Raw genomic sequence first — 22,452 nt, 5'->3', positions numbered from 1 at the left:
TGTAAATGCATTAACACCTCCTGCCACTGGGTGTCTCTCTAACACTCTAACACTCCTTTTCTCCACCCTTGTTCTTCTTGCTGCCTCTTGTCTACTTTTTACCCTTGCGTCATTTCCCTTTACTCATTCCCTATATTCTCTAGAGCATTTCCGCCCTGCCATGTGCGAGTTGGCCTTGAAAACGCCAAGGGGCTTCACTCTCAGTAAGTAAATATCTCAGCAGCCCTTTTAACTTTTTAGGCCTTACTTATTTACTGCTTCTCTCCCAAAGTGCCTTTTTCCCCAAAACGCTTCTCCTCTCCCTCTCTTCCGTATTCTTCCTCTCGGACGTCTTCTTCTTCTTTCTTTTCACTCCGCTGACTCTTGGTCCTTCCCGTCTCTTCTCTAGTCGCCCTCCTCTCTTTCCGGACTTTAATCTGCTTTCCGTCTGCTTCTCCTCCTGGATCACCGCCTTCTTTCCGTCTGCTTCTCTTCCTGGTCCGTAGCCCTCCTCCCGTCTGCTTCTCCTCCTGGTCCGCAGCCCTTTTGTCGTCTACTTCTCCTCCTGGTCCGCCGCCTCCCTCCGTTTATTTTTCCTCCTGATCCGCGATCCTCTTTCTTAAGCTTCGCCCGTCACGGTTCCTTCGTACTCCTCCTGCTAACCCTCCATCAGCTTTCCGTCTCCCCTTCTCTTTACAGCAGTCTATTTTCTCCTTCCCTCTTCACTCTTGGGGGGGGTGCTTTTCTATCGTCTCCTCACTCCTTCCTTTTTATTTCCCCTTTAACATGCAATTTCTCACTTGACTGCTGCTTCTCCTCGCAGCTCTGCCTCCGTTTTAACTCCTTCTTCCTTTCCCTTTTCTCCTCCCTATTTACTCTCTTCCTCCGATGGGTTATTCAAGTAAGGAACTTTCTTCTTCTCCCCTTTCCCAATCTCTTCAGTCACAATTCTGAGAGCAAATTTGGCTGTCCGGCGGGGTTTACTACCTTGGTAGCCCTTTATCTTGCAGCCGCGGTCGTCCTCGTCCCCAGGGTTTCCACACCGCCCTTCTCCTGTAAGAGGGAATCGGTTGGAATCTCCTCTTCGGGGGACCCCTTTGGACCCGTCCGGATTCCCGTACCTCGGGTTGATCTCTAGCTCCCCTTATCTTCTGTTATTTTTCGTTTTTGGAGCTAATCAGCTTGCAAGTGGGGTCGTTTGTAACCCGCTACTTGTGGTGCCTAGAACTGGGCACAGGATTATTGCAAGTGAGCCCTGAACAAAATAGAATAGAGTGGCACTATTACTTCCTTTGATCTTGACACTATACTCCTATTGATACAGGCTAGGATCAAATTGGCCTTTTTAGCTGCTGCATCACACTGTTGACACATGTTGAACTTGTGCTGTACTACGATTCCTAGTTCCCTTTCACACGTAATTTAATTGTCATAAGAACTTCCTGCGGAATCTTGGAATTTCTAGTTTTAGTGAGGCATTATTGTTCTCCACTTTGTAAGGTTTCAAAATATCAAATCCTAAACTGCCAATTCTGGAATGTTGTGGGACGCAAGCTTTTAGGGGAGTTTGGTACTTAGCTCAATAGAGTGAAATAGTTTTACTGGGGCAATAGTGACCTCTGGACTCAGCCAATCTATAGCAGTTCCTGAATCAAACAGATCTTCAGTGGGATTTGAAATAGGTTTTTGTGTTTTATTTAGGGGGAAAGCAAAACACACAGACACATACATATAAGTGTTCATGCACACACACAAGAACTAGGTAACAAAGGTGGGTGTGGTGAATAGATGTAAGGCTTTGATAATGGTGATACGTTATCTATCCAGATCTTTATTCCAATTGTTGAGGATTTGAAATAAGGAGAGGTCAGTAGTTCCTGCGACAATTGGGGTTGGTGAGTGCATTGAGGTGTTTAGCCATGAAAACAAACAAGAGTGTCTATCTGTAACTGGACTGACACCGAAGAACAGCAAGTCGGGGCTGATATTTATACTGAAATTGAAGGGACCTCTGCATTTAGCTTCCATCATGCCTTGGGCTCTGACTCAGGACTCTATGGCAGTCTCACAGGATATGATGCCACCTGTCAATCAAAGTATTTTTGTACATGTTTAATTGAATTTTTTTTTCAATAGTCCTTTGACTATCTTTTTCTACTGATTCCCTCAAGGCAGTTCCCATATGGTCTCTTCTTTGCTAGCTCCTAGGAGTAAGAATGCAACTGTTCAATGGATTTAGGGGCATAAGCAGCAGGGTCAGGCTTGGCTTACTCACAGCAACTTTATTAATTTAATCTCTAAGAAGGAGGGGTTAATGAGGGCTAAATCATGTGGTAACACCCTCCTCTGTTAAGTCTGATTTTCAGTCTCATCTGTAATTGTCCTTCTTTACAGAAAAACATTTGAGTCATGAGAGAGTCCACACAGGAAAGAGGTCACAAAAATGCCAGCATTGTGGGAAAATTTTTGCTTACAAGTCAATCCTAGTCATGCATCAGAGGGTCCACACCAGGCAGAAGCCATACAAATGCCAGCATTGTGGGAAACGTTTTTCTTGGAAGTCAAACCTATTGATGCATCACAGATTCCACACTGGAGAGAAGCCATACAAATGCCAGCATTGTGGGAAACGTTTTTCTTGGAAGTCAAACCTAGTGATGCATCACAGATTCCACACTGGAGAGAAGCCATACAAATGCCAGCATTGTGGGAAATGTTTTTTTACGAAGTCATACCTAGTGACACATCTGAGAATCCACACAGGAGAGAAGCCATACAAATGCCAGCATTGTGAGAAAGGTTTTTCTCAGAAGTCAATCCTAATGATACATCAGAGAGTCCACACAGGAGAGAAGCCATACAAATGCCAGCGTTGTGGGAAAGGTTTTTCTTGGAAGTCAAACCTAGTGATACATCAGAGAGTCCACACAGGAGAGAAGCCATACAAATGCCAGCATTGTGGGAAAAGTTATGCCTACAAATCAGTCCTTGTCATGCATCTGAGAATCCACACAGGAGAGAAGCCATACAAATGCCAGCATTGTGGGAAAGGTTTTTCTCAGAAGTCAGACCTAGTGAAACATCAGAGAGTCCACACAGGAGAGAAGCCATACAAATGCCAGCATTGTGGACAGTGTTTTGCTCAGAAGTCAAGCCTAGTGACACATCAGAGAGTCCACACTGGAGACAAGCTATACAAATGCCAGCGTTGTGGGAAAGGTTTTTCTCAGAAGTCAAGCCTAGTGACACATCAGAGAGTCCACACTGGAGACAAGCCATACAAATGCCAGCGTTGTGGGAAATGTTTTTCTCAGAGGTCAGTCCTAGTGAAACATCAGAGAGTCCACAGAGGAGAGAGGCCACACAAATCCTAACATTATATTTGTCAATAACGAATACAAAAAATATATTTTCAATCCAGCAGTGCAAAGAAAAGGCCTTTGTGATCTTATTTGTAAAAGTTGTCTGTCAATATGTCTCTATGTTTTCAAGTTGGATTTTGTTAAGTTTAGGTTTTAATTGCCAATAGTATAAATAATTGCTTTTGGTTGTCAATTTGGCTGGGGATTGTGGGTTGTGGTATAGGTTAGGTAGATGGGAAGTTGGGATTTATTGCAGCTGGTTAGAATAGTTATGGGAATTATAGCTTTTGCAATGTGTGGGATTTTGGCTTAAGAAAGTTGGGGGCAGGTATTAACAGAAAGGGCTAGTTTCTGGGAATGGCAAAAGGGGGCCTTGTTACCTGTGGGGCATAGACTGTGGAAATTGAAGGTGGGGGTTAAGTTTGGAAGAGGGTCATGTTTTAGGTTTTAGGGGTTTTAATGTATTGTTTGGATTGGAGTGGTCAGTTCTGGCTTAAACACTGAATTTCTATGTGTTCTCAATAAAGTTCTTTACTGTTTCAACACACTGGACTTTGATGCACAGAATTTCTGAATTTGCCCAAAACTGACCCTTTCTTCTCTCCTCAGTTCTCATCTCCATTCCCAGCCATAAGAACAGCACAGACACACAGACACAAACATACAGGATACACAGAGATAGCTATATTTCCAAAGCAGAGCCTTCCTTTCCTGCCTTTCCCTCCTGAGTCCAGCACTGCACCTTGGCCTCCATCACGGTCTCCTCAAAGGAATAAAGGAGCGAAGGAAGGGGAGGCCACTGAACCCCGGCGCATACCTTCCTTTCCTGCAAAGGCCACCAGCGAAATAAGCAGCAGCATCTAGGCCCTGGCAATCCCTGTGCATGCAGAGGAGGGGCCTTTGGGACTATATGCACCTGCACAGTCTCAGCCCCAGAAGCCATTTTTGCCCTCACAGTCTCTTCTTAGGGAGGGAGGGAAGTGGGGAGAGCCCTTTTCATTCAGAGGAATGGCTGGAGGGGAGAGGCCCCTCTTCTCCCCCCAAAGAAAGGCAGGGGTCCTGCAAGGCCTCCTATCCCTCTTTCCTTCCCTGCCCCCTCCTTGGGGGATTCCTTGGGTCCCGGGTACTTGGGGAGTTATTATGAGAAATGAAGGCCGGTGGGACCCTTGGAGAGAGGCATGGCCATGGAGGGGAGGGGGATCCAAGGGTAAAAAGGTCTTTGAGGAGCCCCCTCCCTCGTGGAAAGTGGGGCCGAGGAGAACCCCTCTCTTCTGATGACTCATTTATGGAAGAGTTTTGTGCCAAATAGAAAGCACCGCACAGGATAGGATTCAATGACATTTTTCTTGGGGGGGGGGGAGTTTTCTCTGGAGTCCTGGGGGAGGGGGCTCTGGGGGGGGAGAGAAGAGTTTTGAGGGACCTCAAAACTCTGGCAATCCCCTGTCAACCTGGGAACTAGGCTTAGAGACCCACAGGATCCAGATTGGGTACCCTCCCTCACATACTTATCTTTTCCTTCACAACAACCCTGCAGAGGAGGACCAACAGAGAGACCCACAGCTCCAGAAACATCCCCCCCAGTTCTGGGAGCATACTGAAAGGGCTTTTGACCCCCTTGAAGAGATGTTGTTATTCTTATTCTTCTTATTATTTATATTCCACCTTTTTTCAATGGAATCAAAGAGGATTACAGTAATAAAATAACATACAATTTAAGAAATACAATTAAAATTCCAAACCCCCAACCCTTCTCCCAATTATAAAAACATTAATCAACCCTTAAAAATCCTATTAAACAGCAAGAAAATTTAAAACTTTCATAACACAATACAGTAAAAAAGTTTTTTGGGGCAAGAAATGGGTCGTTTTCTGAAGGAGAGGTGGGAGGGCAGGAACGATATACATCAATATCAATTTCCATCACACTAACGATGGCAAGGGTAAGGGTCAGGAGGAGGGGGAGGCAAGTCAATAGATCTAATCTAGTCTGGAAAGAGGTCCGTCTTAATAGCTTTCCTAAAGGCTTCCAAGGTGTTAATAGGACAGATCTCATCCAGAGGTCGTTCCAGAGTGAACCAACACCTTGTATCTTGCCCAGAAACTAATGGGCATCCAGTGGAGGGATTTAAGAACCGGTGTAATGTGGGCAGTTCTAGAAGAGCCCGTAACCAACCTGGCTGCCATATTCTGTACCAATTGAAGTTTCTGAACTTGGCACAAGGGTAGCCCCATGTAGAGTGCGTTACAGAAGTCGAGCCGAGAGGTGACCAGCGCATGTACTACTGTTTCAAGGTCTCCCTGCTCCCCGCCCCATGTCTCCGAATGATCTCACCCAGCAGCTTCATGTAAATGTTGAATAGCATTGGGGACAGAATCACGCTTTGAGGGACGCCCGACTTGAGCTCCCTCTTGGACGAAGAACTGCCTCAAGTGACAGGAATCTGCCCGAGATGTAGGACCTGAACCACTGGAAAGCAGTGCCCCAATTCCCAACTCTCCCATATGTTCCAGAAGGATACTGTGGTCAATGGTATTGAAGGCCGCTGAGAGGCCTTCAATAGCACCAGCAGGGTCACACTTCCCCTTTTCAAAGAGCTGTCGATGCTCAGACAGAGGTCATCGACTAATGTGACCATGGCTGTCTCAACTCTGTAACCCGTCCTAAATTCAGTTTGAAATGGATGTAGAAAAATCCATTTCTTCCAAGACTGCTTGGAGTTGAATGGCGACTGCCCTCTCAATTGCCTTGCCTAAGAATATTAAGATCCAAACTGGCCTGTAATTGTTTCTGTCCAGAGGGTCAAGGGAAGGCTTTTTGTAGAAGTGGTTTAACCACCGCCTCTTTGAAGCAAGATGGAAGACAGCCTTCCCTGAAAGATGCATTAGTTATATGTTTAGCAGCATCTTGATGGTATCTCCCCCTGGACAGCCAGCCAAGACGCACAAGGATCAAGAGAGCAAGTCCTCTTTTCATACTCCCAAGGAGCTTCTCCACATCCTCTGTACTAACTGACTCAAATTGATCCAGAATAACAGTATGGGCAGAGGCTCTGGATACCTCTCCTGTCACTTCTGTCGTAAGGCCAGCATCCAATTCGGCTCTTATCTGAGAGATTTTGTCTGCGAACTAGTTATTAAAAGCATCACAACAGGCTTTTGTAGGTTCTAATAAAGAGTTCAGGGTTCTGGAAGCTATATATTAAATGGACAGTGTTGAAAAATATGTAGTTTGGCAAATGGGTGATATAACCCAAGAAAAGGGTTTAGTTCACAGAGACTGGAAGAATCTTAAAGTAAAAATTGAAAGAATAGATGTGTATATGCAGAACATGTTCACATCTATAAACTTCGCTGTCAAACATACTGGTGGCGACCAGATGACAGACAAGCGTCGGTGGGACCCCAAAAGCCATCCACCAACTGGAAAAGGAGATTCAACAGAGGGAAAAAGCCCAAAGATTGTGATGAACTATCTAGAGAACGGGATGATTTTGATAAGGGACACTTTACGGTCTCCAGAAGAAGATGTAAAGATTGCTCAGCGCACTCAAGGAATGTGGTCCAGTGAAACAGGAGGAAGCAAAGACTTTTTACTAGATGAGGTGTTAAGTCCACAGCCGGTAAAAAGAAACACGTGGTCAGTTACAAGGACTGATCCAGAGAAGACTCCTAAATAGGACAAGGATATAATTGAGTTGATAGACTAGAAAACCAATATATTGTAGTTTGCCATTAGTATAATGGAAGATGAAGTGTTTTCAAAACCATACTGGGAACGGGACAAAGTGGTTGGAGATGATGCTCCATCAATAAGAGAAAAGGGTTAAAGATTAAATATGTTTGATAAAAACATTTAAATGGAACATATAAAGATCTAAAGTTGGGGAAAAGGTTATTTAAGTGTTATTAAAATATCAAAACCCAACAAGTGATAAGGGATATGGTTATAATATGCTAAACTTACAAGAAAATGATGGTAAGTTGTTATAACAGGTAGAACTGATATTAGACATATGTTTAAAAGGGGAACATACAGGAAAATACCAAAGATATTTAAGTTGGAAATGGTTTTTGATAAGTATATGAAATATATCACATGTGTCACCTGATGTGTGTATAATGTTATATATAATGGGTAAGTATAATTGATAACTGGGAGTTCCTTGGACCATAGAACTGTTTGGTTCTGTGTCTCAATGAACCTATTAAAGGGGGGAGGCGTGTGACGGACTGACTTCCAAACCAGCCAATCAGAAGCCAGAGACTCTAAGCCAATCAGGTGCTGGCTGAGGAGTTTGAAGATTCCGCTTGGCAGTTGGGTGGAGTCAGTTAGGGTTTGCAATCCTGAGGGATGAAGCGGGAGTTCAGTGGGAGATAGTGATAGAGAGGATGGGAACAGTAGAGTCCAAGAGAGGACTGGGTTCCCATAGTTCCTGAGGGATGGTTACTTAAGGAACTGCTTTGTCCAGAGAGGGACAGGATTAGTTCTGGAGAGTCTGGAGAAGAGAGACTCAGTGGAACCAGACTCAGGAAGAGGGCTTTGGCTTACATCATTTCTTGAGTGATAGTATAGCCTGTGTGGCGGAGTTGTTGTTGTTGTTGTTGTTGTTGTTGTTGTTGTTATTGTTGTTGTTATTATTATTGAGTTAAAACCAGCCCTGTATATATGTAACAAAAGGAAGACATAGTAACAACTCCATCTCAAAGATACCTTTGCCTATTCTGTTTTTAAAAGTAAACTTATATCCTTGTTTAACCAGCCGCTTGGTCTGTGTTTTAAAATCCATCCACACGACTGTCCTTCAAACACCCAAAGAGGTGTCAGGTCAAAATAGAAGAGAGGATTGTGAATCGTTACTTCATCTATTAGAGATTTAAATCTGGATCTAGATCTTTTCCTGCCCAGATGAACTTTTGCAGGTCCTTCTGCCGTTCTAAAAATGGTTTGTCATTAAGAAGGATAGTATAGTCTGAAATGAAAATAGTAATTTAAGCCCTACATTAATTTTAACTGCCGCGATCCTTCCCAAGAGGGACAGGTTGAGTTTAGCCCATCTATTGAGACCTTGTTTGATATCACCCCATATTTTCTCGTAGTTGTTTTTAAAGAGGTCTCGGTTTTTAGAGGTGAACTCAACACCTAGATATTTGACCTTTTTTCTACTTTAAAGCCAGTCACTTCTTGTAGATTTTCCTGATCATTCTTTTGTTAAATTCATTGGTAAAATGTTTGTCTTATCCCTGTTAATCCGGAAACTTGAGTGCTGTCCATATTCCTTTAATTTATAAAGCAGGGGATTAACACTTTCTATTGGGTCAGATAAGTATATCACCACATCATCCGTGTATAGTTTAAGTCTGTACTCTTCCTGTTTTATTTTCAGGCCTTTGGTCTTCTTATCTTCTTTAATGCTAGGACTCAGAGTATCTAAAGTGGCTATAAATAACAAAGGTGAGAGGGGTATCTCTCATTACAGGTAACGCCTTCGCTTTTCCCCCATCAATAATAAGCCTCGCTGTTTGTTTTCTATAGATTGCATCTATCCAGCTGATAAAGTTATTTCCTAGAACCATTTTTCTTAAGGTTTCCAGCATGAAGGTCCAATTAATTTCATCAAATGCCTTTTTGGCATTAAGAAAAATTGTAGCTGCTTTTTAATCTATTTTCTACTCATAGATTTCTCTAATATCTAGTAAATTCCTCGTGTTGTTTCTAAGGTGCCTTTTTTGGAGGAAGCCCATTTGGTCTCCGTTTAAGATATTTTGTAGGGTTTTAAAAAATCTTTCTGCTAAGACCATTGCAAAGATTTTATAATCGTTGTTAAGGAGAGAAATCCTTAACAGCTCCTTACTTTCTTTAGGAATCAGTGCAATATCAGCTCTCTTCCAAGAGTCAGGCGTTCTTCTTTGTGAGAGTCTATCCGTGATTTCTACTAGGGGTTTAAGTAGCTCTTTCTGTAAGCTCTTCTAATACATTGCGCTTAGGCCATCTGGCCCTGGCGCTTTGGGTGCCTTGGTTTTACTGATTGCTTCTAGCACCTCAGGAGCCATTATTGGATTATTAAGTTCGATTCTCTGTTCTTCATCAATATTTACTATGTCTTCTCTGTCCAAAGATTCTTGTATCCTCTCCTGGGAAATATATTCTTCTTTGTATAGATTTGTGAAATATTTATATAAACATTCTTTCATATGTTTTTGGTTGGAATAAATCTTGTCCTCTTCTTTAACATTTGAAAAGATCCGTTTCTCCTTTTCCTTTTTCAGTTTCCTTGCTAACCATTTGCCAGGTTTATTAGCATTCTCAAAGTGTTTCTCTTTGATGTATCTTGATTATTTCTCCTGGTCTTCAATTAGCCACATGGATATTTCCTTTTGAATCTTCTTAATCTGTTGTTGAATCATTTTGTTTTGGGGTTTTTCTTTAAGTAATCGTTCCTTATCCTTTAACTTTTCCCGTAGTTCTTTCCAATTCTTTTCTCTATTTGTTTTCCTTGCGTAAGATTGCTTCAAAGAGAAACCCCTCATTACCGCTTTCCTTGTGTCCCAGACGATCTCTGGGCTGACTTCCTCATTCAGATTTTATTCAAAGAAGGATTTAAGTGGGGTTTTTTCTTTATCTAGAATTTTTCCGTCTTTGAACAAAGTCTCATCTAGTCTCCATATCAGTTCCTTAGGTTTATTCTTCAAAGACAATAAAATTGGATTGTGACCCGATAGGATTTTTGGTAGGGTTTCTACTGCTTCCACCATTGTGCTAATAGTCGGGGGAAGTAAAGAACATATCTATTCTCAGCCAGGATTGATGGGTGTTTGAAAAGAACGTGAATCCTTAGACAGACCATACTTGATTCTCCAGTATCTTCTAATATGAAGGCTTATTTTAATTCAAAGAAAGATTTTGGCAGTTTCCCTTGCTTTGAGTATATTTTGTTGTCTGCTTTTCTATCTATCTGGGGACCTATCACTCCTTTCCAATCTCCCATCATTAAGGGCCTATCGCTCATACGGTCTGGCATTTGTCTTTTCCATTTTCCAAACAACGGGCCTTTATTGTCTAAGAGTACATAAATTCCCACCATTAGGATCCTTTTGTCTTGTAAAGTAACTTCTCCACCAACCAAGTATCCATTGGGGTCTGAGAATACCTCTTTAGATTCTCATTTATCCTTTACATAAATCACTACACCTTTTTTCCTCTTTTTTGAGGCTGCTATGTATTATTTCCCCAATTTGGTGTTTTTCTGCAATCTTATATCCTCTTTCTTTATATGGGTTTCCTGAAGGCAAATTACATCAAGTCTCTGTTTCCCTTAATAATGGAAAAGTTTACCTCGTTCTTGGGGTCTGTTAATTCCTTTAACATTCAATGATAGGATGTCTGCCTTTTCCCGTTTCATCGTCACATTCTCCATCTATATCGTCCTCTCTTGTGTTTGGATCTGGTTTCCCAAGCAATTCTCCTTCTTCTGTTTCTTCTTCTAAGCTCTCTTCCTCCTTATCCTCTTCTCCTTTCCCCGGGTTTTTTCTTTCTTCTTTCTGACTGCCCCCTTTATTAAGTTCTTTTTCATTCTCATGTAGAACATTTCTTTCTTTTTGTACCATTGATTTGGTATCTTTTTTGCTTGAATTAAAAGATAGGCCCTGAGTTAGTTCCCATTTGTAGTAGATCCCATTGCTGCGCAAAACCTTAGTCAGTGGTCCATATTCCTTCCTCTTCCTTAACACTTTCCCAGAGATACCTTTAAACAATAAAATTTCATTTTCTTCCTTTCTGAATCTTGTATGAAAGTGTTGTTGGTGAATTGCTTCTTTCATTTGAGTCCTAACAAAATAAATCACGATATCTCTGGGCAGTCTCTTCTGTTTTACAACCCAGGAGCTTACTCTAAACATCTTGTCCACCTCAAGGAGAAAGGTTTCATTATCTAGGTCCATAAATTCAGCCAAGGCCGGTATTATCCTTTTATATAGATCTTCTTCTATTTGGGAAGACCTCTTATTCTAAGACATTGCTTCCTAAATCTTTGCTCTAATTTATTTTTTTCTGCTGTATCTTCAGTATGTTCTTCTGTTAATCTCTCTATCTATTTTCCCAATTTTTAATATTCTTCCTCCAGGAATGTCACTCTTTCCCTGGTTTGTGTTAATTCTGATGTTATCTTTTCCAGAGAGTATTTATGTTAAGCAACAGGGTGGATGGACATTAAACCAACAGAATCCCCAGACTTTCCCTAGTCTTTAAGCTGAGGCAAATACATTCGATGTGGTCCATCTTATGGATAGGTATCCTGGCCAAAGCAAGATTGTATGCATGGACCAAAGGGACGTCCCCTTACCTGCTCACTGACAGAGAACCCGACTGGTAAGGCCTGAGCCCAGGAGGCTGAGCTATCATCACCCAGCCAGGTCTCTGTGAAACAAGACAGGTCAGCCTCTTTGTCCAGTAGGCGATCTTGGACCATTTGCATTGTATTTTTGACTGACCTGGCATTACACAAGAGCAGGGAAAGGTTCTGTGGTTGGTTTGGTATGCTCTCCAGCCCTTTTGGGACAGCAGGGTGAATGGAAGGGGAGAGAGATATCTGTCAGGGTCCTAATTGCAGCCCCTCTTGCAACACAAAAGGCAGTACTTTGAAAAAGGAACAGCTTGTAATGAAGAAGATACATGCAACAGAAGTGACTTTTATGTCAGGAATGAAAGAGAGTATAAACTTATCACTTTTATATCCATATCAATTAACTCCACTCCATTAACCAATAAAGCTGATTAATTGGATAGCCCTTTCCCGCACAGCGTTCTCCCACCCTTTTCTGCTCAGTGTCCTCCCATCTGGGATTCTGGCAGCTTTTCTAAAAACAATTAAGCTCTCATGTGCCTTATCTCAACCACTGCATCTGTGGCCTTGGACCACAGAACTCAGCCACACAACAGTTTTAATTAACATTATGGCTTAACGATGTGTGTGTGTGTGTGTGTGTGTGTGTGTGTGTGTATAATGAAATCTCATCCATCCCAATCTAATATGATACCATATGAAAATATAATAAGGATAAATCCATAACAACATAATACAATATAAAAATACCAATAATTCTCTATGTTCCCCCTCCTTTTACAGAGACCAGTCTTTTAAACTCAAGCCTCTGTTGGGATGATTCCCACACATTCCAATCCCAGCAAACAATCACATTCTTTAGTCATGATCTCCTTACCTCTTTCTAGTATCTTTTATTAAAGCACATATTAAGTCATATTATTTTAACCCACTATAAATCCTGTCTATCTTGACTCTAATTTAAACCTAAACCTATAACACTTATGGCATGAATCCCTAAATGCATGAATGAAGGGATTCATGACATATTGTGACTTCAGGCTGGTGCTCCATACCTGAATGGGACTGGCCCATTGTGATCTCAGACCAATGCTCCTTGTCTGCTGCCATGAGATGGAACCATTGTGAATTTAGGCTAATGCTGATTACCTGAAGGATTGAGATGTGACCATTTTGACTTCAGTCTGATGCTCCTTGGATGAAGGATTGAGACAGTACTATTGTGACTTCAGGGTGGTGCTCTTTACCTGAAGGATTGAGACTGGCCCTTTGCAACCTCAGGCTCATGCTTCTTGCCTGAAAGATTGAGATGGGAGAATTGTGACTTCAGACTGGTGCTGTATACCTGAAGGATTGGGACTGGCCCATTGTGTGTCAGAAACAGGGTATAAGGGTTCTGTCATAAAGGGTAAAATATTAGAGTTTGATTATTAGAGTTAAAGTAGGAGTTATAGTTGTAGTTCATAGTAGGTAATGTAGAGTGATGGGTCATAGAAAGCATATAGTGGGAAATGTTACAAAGACAGATGGAGTGGCTTTTAGATGAAGGAGGGCGTTTGGAGAGGGGCTGGGGCTGCAGTTGGAGAATGGTTATCAAGGAGGAGTGAAGCTGGCTTGGGAACACTGCTCTTCAAGCTAAGGCTGTCTGGGAAAAGGGAAGGGAAGTAAGAGAACCTTGGTATCTATGTAACCTCCCCTTGTGTTGCTTTAGCTTGGGAACTGGGGGCTGGCTTAGGGAAGGGTTGAGCAAGTTTCTTTGGACCCCAGACTTGTCTTGGGAACACCGCTCTTCAAGGTGAGGCTGTCTGGGAGAAGGAAGGAATCTCAGGAAGAGTTAAAAGTTGAAGGAATTGGTTTCAATTGTTTTGAATATTGACAAATTTAAGAGAGAACATGATGTGATTTAAAAGAATGGGGACGGATTAAAAAAATCTGAATGAGAAGAAATATTAGAAATTAGAGAAAACAAAAAGGTATGATGGGCAAAATTTATAAAGTATTATTATTGTGGGACACAAGGCAAGAAACAGTTAAAGAGGTAATGCTCAGTTGGGCAAAGGACACAGGAGACGCGATTGATTACAATAAATGGGAAAGCATATGGAAGAAAGATATCAAATTTACATTGGCACAAAGCTTGAGAGAAAACTGGTTGAAAATGTACTTGAGATGGAATCTAACCCCAATAAAAATAGCCAAAATGTATAAGAAAAGGAAGAATTTATGTTGGAAATGTGAAAAAACATCAGGCTCCTATTTTCATTGTTGGTGGAAATGTGGAAAAGTGAAAGAATACTGGAGGCAGATAATAGATGCAATAAATACGATACTAGAAATTACACCAGAAGAAACCCCAGGATGAATGTTATTAAGGATGTTGGAGGAGAATACAGATAAGAAGCATGGGAGGATATGGATGTCTATGTGAGCTAGCGCCAGGGTTTATACGCCAGGAAATGGGAGACAAAAGGAATACCAAAAACAGAAGGATGGATTAACTATCTCTATGATTTATTGCAGATGGACAAACTATCACTCATATTGAGAGAAAATTCGGGAGAAAGTATATCAGAAGAGTGGGGGAAAGTATTAGGTTTCATTAGGAAGGAATGGGGAAATGATTTGATTATCTATTGACGATCCTTCTTGTTGCACTTTAATTTACTAACTATGTTATTCTACTGTGTATTTTTAATTTCATGATATAGGAAAATAATGTGTATTTTTGTTAGAGGGAGAAAGAGATAAACTAAGGAAGCAGTATAGAAACAAACAAACAAATAACAAAAAAGCGATATAGCTTATTATAGAATCTCGACGATGATGATTATAGAGAAAGAAAAAGAAGACTGGAAAACCTAGTGGTTATTATCTGTGTCAAAGATATCCGTATCAGATACAATATAGTAGTTGGAACATTTGGAAAGTATAGTATTGTTAAGACATTGAAGGAGGAGGGTATAAGCGAGAGAACAAGGTATAAGAGAGTATTTAATTGGTTCATTCTCATAAAGCGGAGGAAGTCACAGATAAGTAGTAATGTGTGTGTTATGAATGTAAGAGTAGAGAGAAAGTGTTAGTGTTTAAGAAGAAAGGGGCAAAAGGCAAAGTAAGTGACTGAGTTACAAACAAGAATACGACAAGAAGAATCAAGGAAAGCAAAGGTTCAGGTTAAAGAATGAGAGATTACAGAAGAAAGAAAGAGAAAGAAGAGGATCAAGATAGAGTGAGAGAAATTTATAAAAACCAGTCAGCTTGTCTAAAAATTAATAGAGAACTAACAAAAGAATTTAATATAAGAAGAGGAAGGAGACAAGGATGTCCGCTCTCGCCATTATTATTCATAACTGTATTGGAATTTTTGTTAAATAAGATTAGAAATAATTCAAGGATAAAATGACTTAAAATAAAGGGAGAAGAAACAAAGGTGAGAGCCTTTGCGGACGACCTAGTTGTGATTCTTGAAGACCCAATAAATAATACCGAACATTTAATGTGTGAAATAAATTGGTTCGGAAGATTTAAGATCAACAAGGGAAAATCTATGATAATACCAAAAAAATTGAATTAAGCAAGAAAAAGAATTATTGAAACAAAAAACGGGATTTCAAGTCACAAATAAAGTAAAATATTTAGGAGTCTGGTTATCCAATAACAACATGAATCTTTTTGATAATAATTATAAAACAATGTGGAATAAGATATGTAAATAATTGTATAGATGGTCAAACCTAAATTTATCTTTCCTTGGCAGAATAAATGCAATAGAAATGGCCACACTCCCTAAGTTTCTATTCCTTTTTATGAATTTACCAATCAGTATAACCCCAAGAATCATAGATCAATGGAATAAAGAACTTAAACAAATTATTTGGAAAGGGGGTAAAGCAAGAATTAAGTGGAACAATTTAAAAGAGAAGAAAGAGGATGTGCCATGCCAGATATAAACATCTTTAGATGGGCATTTAACATGATATGGCTACAGGAGTGGATTAAATTAAATGATATAACAACATTAAATGTGGAAAGACCAGACATACGATTTGGGTGGCACGCGTTCCTATGGTACAATAAAGCTTTGGTGAATAAAGACTTCAATAACAACCCAATTCGAAGAGCACTGTCGGAAACATGGAAATTTGTAAAAGAAAATTTTTATTACAAAATACTGGGTTGGGGATCAAGACAGGAGGCTTTCGCTAATAGATGGGACTCAAAAAAAAGATTGGTTAAGATATAATGATATAATTAAAATAAATAAAAAACAAGAAATTTGTATGAAATCTAGGGAGGAATTGATTCTGGATAAAAAGAAATAAATTGGTATAGTTACTATCGAATGAAATATAGATTTAATGAGGACATAAAGACGGTGGGAATTGAGATACAACAGAATTTGACGAATTAATAATAAAAGAAGAAGATAAAAAATAGCTAAATATTATAAATTATTCAGAGATAGAGAGTGAGAAAAAGAAGCAATAAAGCAATACATGATAGACTGGGCAAAGGATATTGGACATGAAATCCCGTTAGAAGCATGGGAGAAAGCTTGGGAAAAACAAACTCTTTCACCAAATGTCAGGAATTAAGGGAAACATTTTAATAATCAGCAATAGGTGATATTATACCCCAGCCAGAATGAAAAAGATGTTTAAAATAGAAACAGATAGTTGTTGGAACTGCCAAAAAGAAAAAGGAACGATGATCCACATCTGGTGGAAATGTGAAAAGGTAAAAGGGTTTTGGGAAGATATACACAGAATAATACAGCAAATTTATGGTATAAAATACAAGAAAAGACCGGAATTGTACCTTCTGAATATGACACATTTCATGAAGGCAGAGATGAGAACAAGCGATGGTGAATTATACTATATATGATAACACTGGCCAGGATATTGATAGCAAAATACTGGAAATCAAAAGAAAAGTTACAGGTAGATGAGTGGCTGTTAAAACTTAATGAGATTAGAGAGTTGTATAGACTTTCATGTACTCTGGAGGATAAGAAGAGAGACAGAATAGAAAAGGATTGGATGCAGATAGTGACGTATTGGGAGAAAAGATGGGCTGTGAATAAAAATTTGATCTGATATTATGCATAAATATCAGCAAAATAAAATATGTGAAGAGAGCAGGAGAAGAAATATTTTTCAAGGAAATCAAAGTTATAAGGATTATTGGATAAAATTAGGAGAATACGTATGGACATACAACCCTTTGTATATGAAAACAAAGGGGGAAATGTGATAATTCAATGGGGGGATTGTATAACTTCATTGCAAGAAACAAAAAGAAGTGTGATAGGCAACACAGATAAGCTCTTTTAAAGCAAGAAGTGAAGAAAAAGAAGAGAAAGAAGATCAAATGTCTTCTGTGTTATTGAAGTTTGCATTTATGTGACTTGCATTGATGAACATATTATTGGAAAATTTAATAAAGATATAATGTAAAAAACAACAACAACAAAACCCAGCCCTTTCTGTCAGGAAGTTCCTCCTAATGTTCAGCTGGAATCTCATTTCCTGGAGCTTGTATCCATTGCTCCAGGTTCAAGTCTCTGGAGCAGCAGAAAACAAGCTTGCTCCCTCCTTAATATGACACCCCTCTAAGTATTTAAACAGGGCTATCATATCACCTCTTAACCTTCTTTTCTCCAGGCTAAACATCCCCAGCTCCCTGAGTCGTTCCTCGTAGGGCAGGGTTTCCAGATCCTTCACCATTTTAGTCACCCTCCTTTGGACACACTCCAATTTCTCAATGTCTTTTTTGAATTGTAGGGCCCAGAACTGGACACAATATTCCAGGTGGGGCCTGACCAGAGCAGAATAGAGTGGCACTATTACTTCCCTTGTTCTAGACACTATACTTCTATTGATGCAGCTAAAATCGCATTGGCCTTGTTAGCTGACGCATCACATTGTGGACTCATGTTCAACTTGTGTTCTACCTGGACTCCTAGATCCCATTCAGCCATTTGTCACCCATCCTATATCTGTGCACTTCATTTTTCCGCCCTAAGTGCAGTACCTTACATTTCTCTGTGTCGAATTTCTTTTTGTTCGCTTGGACCCAGCTTTCTTGTCTGTTCAGGTCATTTTGAATTTTGATCCTGTCCTCTGGGGTATTATCTACTCCTCCTAATTAGGTGCCATCTGCAAATTTGATAAGTATTCCTCCATTTCTGTCATCCAAGTCATTGATAAAGATGTTGAATAGCACTGGGCCCAGGACAGAGCCCCACTGGACACTCCACTGGTCACTTCTCTCCAGGATGAAAAGGAGCCATTACTGAGCATCCTTTGGGTTCGTCCGGTCAACCAATTACAAATCCATGTAACAGTTTCCTTGTCCAGCTTGTTTTCATGTTTTTGTTTTATATACTGTTTAATTCTGTTAACTGCTATTAAGGGACATAGCTATGACATTCTATGATATGGGGTGCACTATAAACCTTTTAATAAAAGAACAGGTATTTCAATCCTATATATACATATTATCAGACATAACTCCAGGGAATGTTAGCCTTTTGGATGCCATAAGGTTCCTCTCATTCTTCAAGAAGCAACCCCTCAGCTTCCTTCTAGAAGATAAAGCAAAAAGGCTTCCAAAAGAACTGAAGCCTTGGACAAGTCTCACTCTCTCAGCCTCAGAGGATGGCCATGGGAAACCCACTCTGAAGGAACCTGCCAAGAAAACCCCTTCAGAGACTCCCATAAGGTCACCATAAGACCTGGAAACAACTGGAAGGCAGACACCAAGAACAACATTGGGAAATAGGTGCAAGCCTTGCCTTGGGAAAGTGCAATGACTGGGCTCCAGTCAATGGAGGTCTTCTTCAGGCAGAAAAGGGAGGTTTATGCAAATGCAGAATGACATCACTGCTATGGAAGGCTCTCTTGACCAATCAGAGAGCAAGATAAAGGTTCTTCTGGAAGCTTCCGTGAGAAGGAGATATAAGGCCAAAGAGACCAAGAGACAGTTGGGGGAATTGTGTCGGTTGGAGATCCAGAGAGAGAGTTAAAGAGCGGATCTTGGAAGTTAGTCTCAGAATTGGACGCTTAGGTTTATTTATTATTTAATAGCTTATATGAATTGAATATTATATACTTACAAATTTTGTACCTGCAAGATTCTTATTCTTATTCTTATTCTTATTAACCTTTATTTATATAGCACTGTAAATTTAATATCTTGTATGACTTATATTTCAGTTATATTTTGTTATTTATAGTAAATATCTCCTTGGAGTATCTACTACTCGACGCTCCTTTTACACGTGTCTTGGATTGGTTGATGCTTGGGAAGATCAGTAAAGAAGTAGAAATAAGGTTCCTTAACTGATCCCAGTGTAGGTTAAGGGAAACCCTTTTATAATTCACTGGATGATGGCAGCGAGATTTAAGGAAGTTAAGGGTCTGCTGGGCTAAGAGCCATAATGTCTAAATATCTAATTAACAATTTGTAATCCACTCTGATTGCCTTTTGGCTGAAGAGAGGCGTATAAAAACATTATTATTATTATTATTATTATTATTATTATTATTATTACAGGGCCGCGGTTTGGCTGCTTGGGCCACCGGAGATCATCACAGTGAGTCAGTTGGAAAAGCACATCTCACTCCAGAAAACAAAGGTACTTGAGGAGTTTGCACTCTACGTCTTTCTGTAATAATAGCTACAAAACTGATAATAGCATTTGGGACATTTAGTCTTTTAAAAACAAATATGGCAGATTTAAATGCTGCTTTAAAACCTCTTTCCATCTGCCAGCTTTGTGCTGGTTTTGGGGGGAAATGAGAAAGTGTTGGGAGGGAGGGACTGCCAACAGAATTAGGAGATGCATTGCAGGCTATGGACAGTTTGCGGCCAAGTAAGGTCCAAAACACATGGCAGCAATAGTCCAGTTTGAGAACGTTTTAACTGCCCTTGCCCAGTGCTAGGGAATCCTGGGAACTGAAGTTTATTGTGGCACCAGAGCTCTCTGACAGAGAAGGCTCGATGTCTCACAAAACTACATTTCCCAGAATTCCTTAGCACTGAGCCAGCGCAGTTAAAGCGGTCTCAGATTGGTTTATTACTGCAGTGTGTTTTGGACTTGGCAAGTCACACTCTCTCAGCCTCAAAGGATGGCAATGGCAACCCATCTCTGAAGAAACCTGCCAAGGAAACCCCATGATAAAGTTGCCTTAGTGTTGCCATAAGTTGGAAACGACTTGAAGTCACACATGAAGAACAGAAAAAAGTGTGCACTTATTTCTCAGGTTGTACATGGGAATGGGAGGCAGTCTGGTGCAGTGGTTTGAGTGTTGGGTTACAACTCTGGAGGCCAGGGTCCAGTGCCCCACTCCTCCATGAAACCAGCTGGGTCCCTTGGACAAGAGGTCACACTCTCTCAGCCTCTCTCAGCCTCAGGGAAGGCAATGCCAAACCTCCTCTGAACAACTATTGCCAAGAAAACCCCAGGAGAGGCCCCCCAGAAGTCGGCAATGACTTGGAGCACTCCACAAAACACTACAAAGCCTCAAGAAAGAGCCAGCGTGGTTCAGTGGCTGGAGCACTGGACTATGACCCTGGAGACCAGGGTTCGAATGCCCTCTTGGCCACGGAAACCCACTGAGTGACCTTAGGCAAGAAGTAGCACTCTCTCAGCCTCAGAGGGAGGCACTTGCAGAACCTCTTCTGGACAAATCTTGCCAAGAAAAGCCTGAGAAGGGCTTCCCTTAGGGTCGCCATACGTTAGAAACAACTTGGAGGCACACAATGACAACAAGAGCAGTAACACCACTAACACAAGGCAGCTAGGGAGAAAAGAAGGAAGGAAGAAGGAAAATAACAAAGAAAGAAAGAAAGAAGATGTGGGAGTTGTAGTCCTTGGTTCAGAGGGATTGGAGGGGCCTTACTGCAGGGCAGGACTAGTGTTGCTAACAATCCTCGAAAATATTTCCCGGCATGTTTTACCAAAATCCACGGAATCCCCCCCCCCCCAAATATTACACGGAATATTCAGTCAAAATCCCTGTAACGTTCCCGTAATGTTAATAATAATAATCATAATAATAATAGGATGTATTTATATATTTATTAATATGGCGGATCTTTTGCAAATAAACGTAACCCTAATTGAATAAAAATAATTGTAACTTATTTCAACTCTCAAAATTACCATTGGACCAAACAAAGAATCTTTCAGTCCTTCTAATACCTTTAAGTTATTTATTTTGACATGAAGGGGGTCCAGGAAGCTTTGTGCCAAATAGAAACGTGTTCGGCTGCAACCACACTGCATAAATAATCCAGTTTGACACCCCTTTAGCTGCCCTGGCTCAGTGCTAGGGAGCCCTGGGAATTGTAGTTTTGTGAGACATTGAGCCTTCTCTATCAGAAAGAGCTCTGGTGCCACAATAAACTACATTTCCCAGAATTCCTTAGCACGGAGCCAGGGCAGTTAAAGCGGTCTCAAACTGGATTATTTCTGCAGTGTGTTTTGGACCTTTGTTATTATAAATGCTCAAGATCCAATCCATACTGCAGAAATAATCCAGTTTGAGACTGCTTTAACTGCCCTGGCTCAGTGCTAGGGAACCCTGGGAATTGTAGTTTTCTGAGAAAGAGCTCTGGTGCCACAATAAACTACAATTCCCATGCATCTGAGGAAGTACGCTTAAGTCTAGGAAAGCTCATGCTGCCAACTTTTCTACAAGATCTATCTCTCTATCATCATCACCATTATTATTATCATTATTAAATCCTAATGCAGCTGAAGAAGTGGACTTAAATTGGCAACACTGATGTACTGTAGACTCTTTCTCTGGGGCTGTGATCTGTAAGCGTGGAGGCAATTCCCTTGTCAAACCAGGGGATCCTGGGAATTGTAGTTTGTTGTGACATATATGTGTATATATATGTGTGTGTGTGTTGTGTATATATATTTGTGTGTGTATATAAGAGCCTTGTCTCCCGCACGTCTGCCCTGGCTGAGCTTTTCCTGAGGGCGGGGGGGGGGGGGCGGACGACCACTCTCCTCTCTCTGATTGCCTGAAAACTCTCCGTGTGACTCCCAACAGGACTGGTTGCTCTGTAGCCTCGCTCTCAGAGTCAGGGCCACTGGTGCCAATTTCGGGGGTTTGTCCCGGAAATTGGGTTGTTTTTTTTCAGGGCTGGAGCTGAAATGTGCAAAAGTCCCTGAATCTCCACAGAATAGAGCCAGGCACAGAAATCACACGGAAAGCACTCAAAAATCCCAATTTCCGTGTGAAAGTCACAAAATTGGCAACAGTGTACCTCTGTTCAACTGAGGCTTCAGAGAAGGTTTTGGAACATTCTCCACACTCACAAACAGCACACAAAATGGCCTCCAGAACAAAAAATGGCCACCGGAAAACAAAATGGCTGCCAGAAAACAAAATGGCCACTGGAACACAAAATGGCTTCCAAAACACAAAATGTGCCACCGGAAAACAAAATGGCTGCCAGAACACAAAATGGCTGTCTCTGCCTGAGTGCTTGGCAGTTGACATTTGAGGCCTTCAGGGGAGAGAGAGAGACTCAGGGAAAGAGAGGAAGGAGGCCCTGGAGGGAGGGGGCCTTGGGAGATATAGGGCCTTCCTGAGATATTCGAGGTTCGCTTCCTAACAAAGAGGTTTCTGGCCCCATAAAGAATTTGGGGCAAACTGGATCTGAAAGGCAGTAGTAACCTTTTATCTTTCCAATGGGATTTACAGTGTATTTGCTTGACTGGATCTCCCAGCATCCACATGCCCAGAAAG

At 40.9% G+C, this 22,452-nt stretch overlaps 1 protein-coding gene across 1 annotated transcript in view; it reads left to right on the top strand.

Annotated features, from left to right (window-relative positions):
* The first annotated feature begins 2,423 nt into the window (after positions 1-2,423).
* Positions 2,424-22,452, top strand: part of LOC149285028 (uncharacterized) — a 31,275-nt gene continuing 11,246 nt past the window's right edge. The window contains exons 1-2 of the mRNA XM_089495950.1: positions 2,424-3,305; positions 6,731-6,735. Coding sequence (XP_089352076.1) covers positions 2,469-3,305; positions 6,731-6,735 — 842 coding nt within the window. The 5' untranslated portion in view covers positions 2,424-2,468. The remainder of the gene's footprint in view (positions 3,306-6,730; positions 6,736-22,452) is intronic.

The sequence above is a fragment of the Sceloporus occidentalis genome, unplaced genomic scaffold (genome assembly GCF_023333645.1).
Source record: "Sceloporus occidentalis isolate IW3139 unplaced genomic scaffold, rSceOcc1.0.p SCAF_86, whole genome shotgun sequence".
In the NCBI taxonomy this organism is placed as follows: Eukaryota; Metazoa; Chordata; class Lepidosauria; order Squamata; family Phrynosomatidae; genus Sceloporus; species Sceloporus occidentalis.
This window is presented reverse-complemented; position numbering and strand designations above follow the sequence as displayed.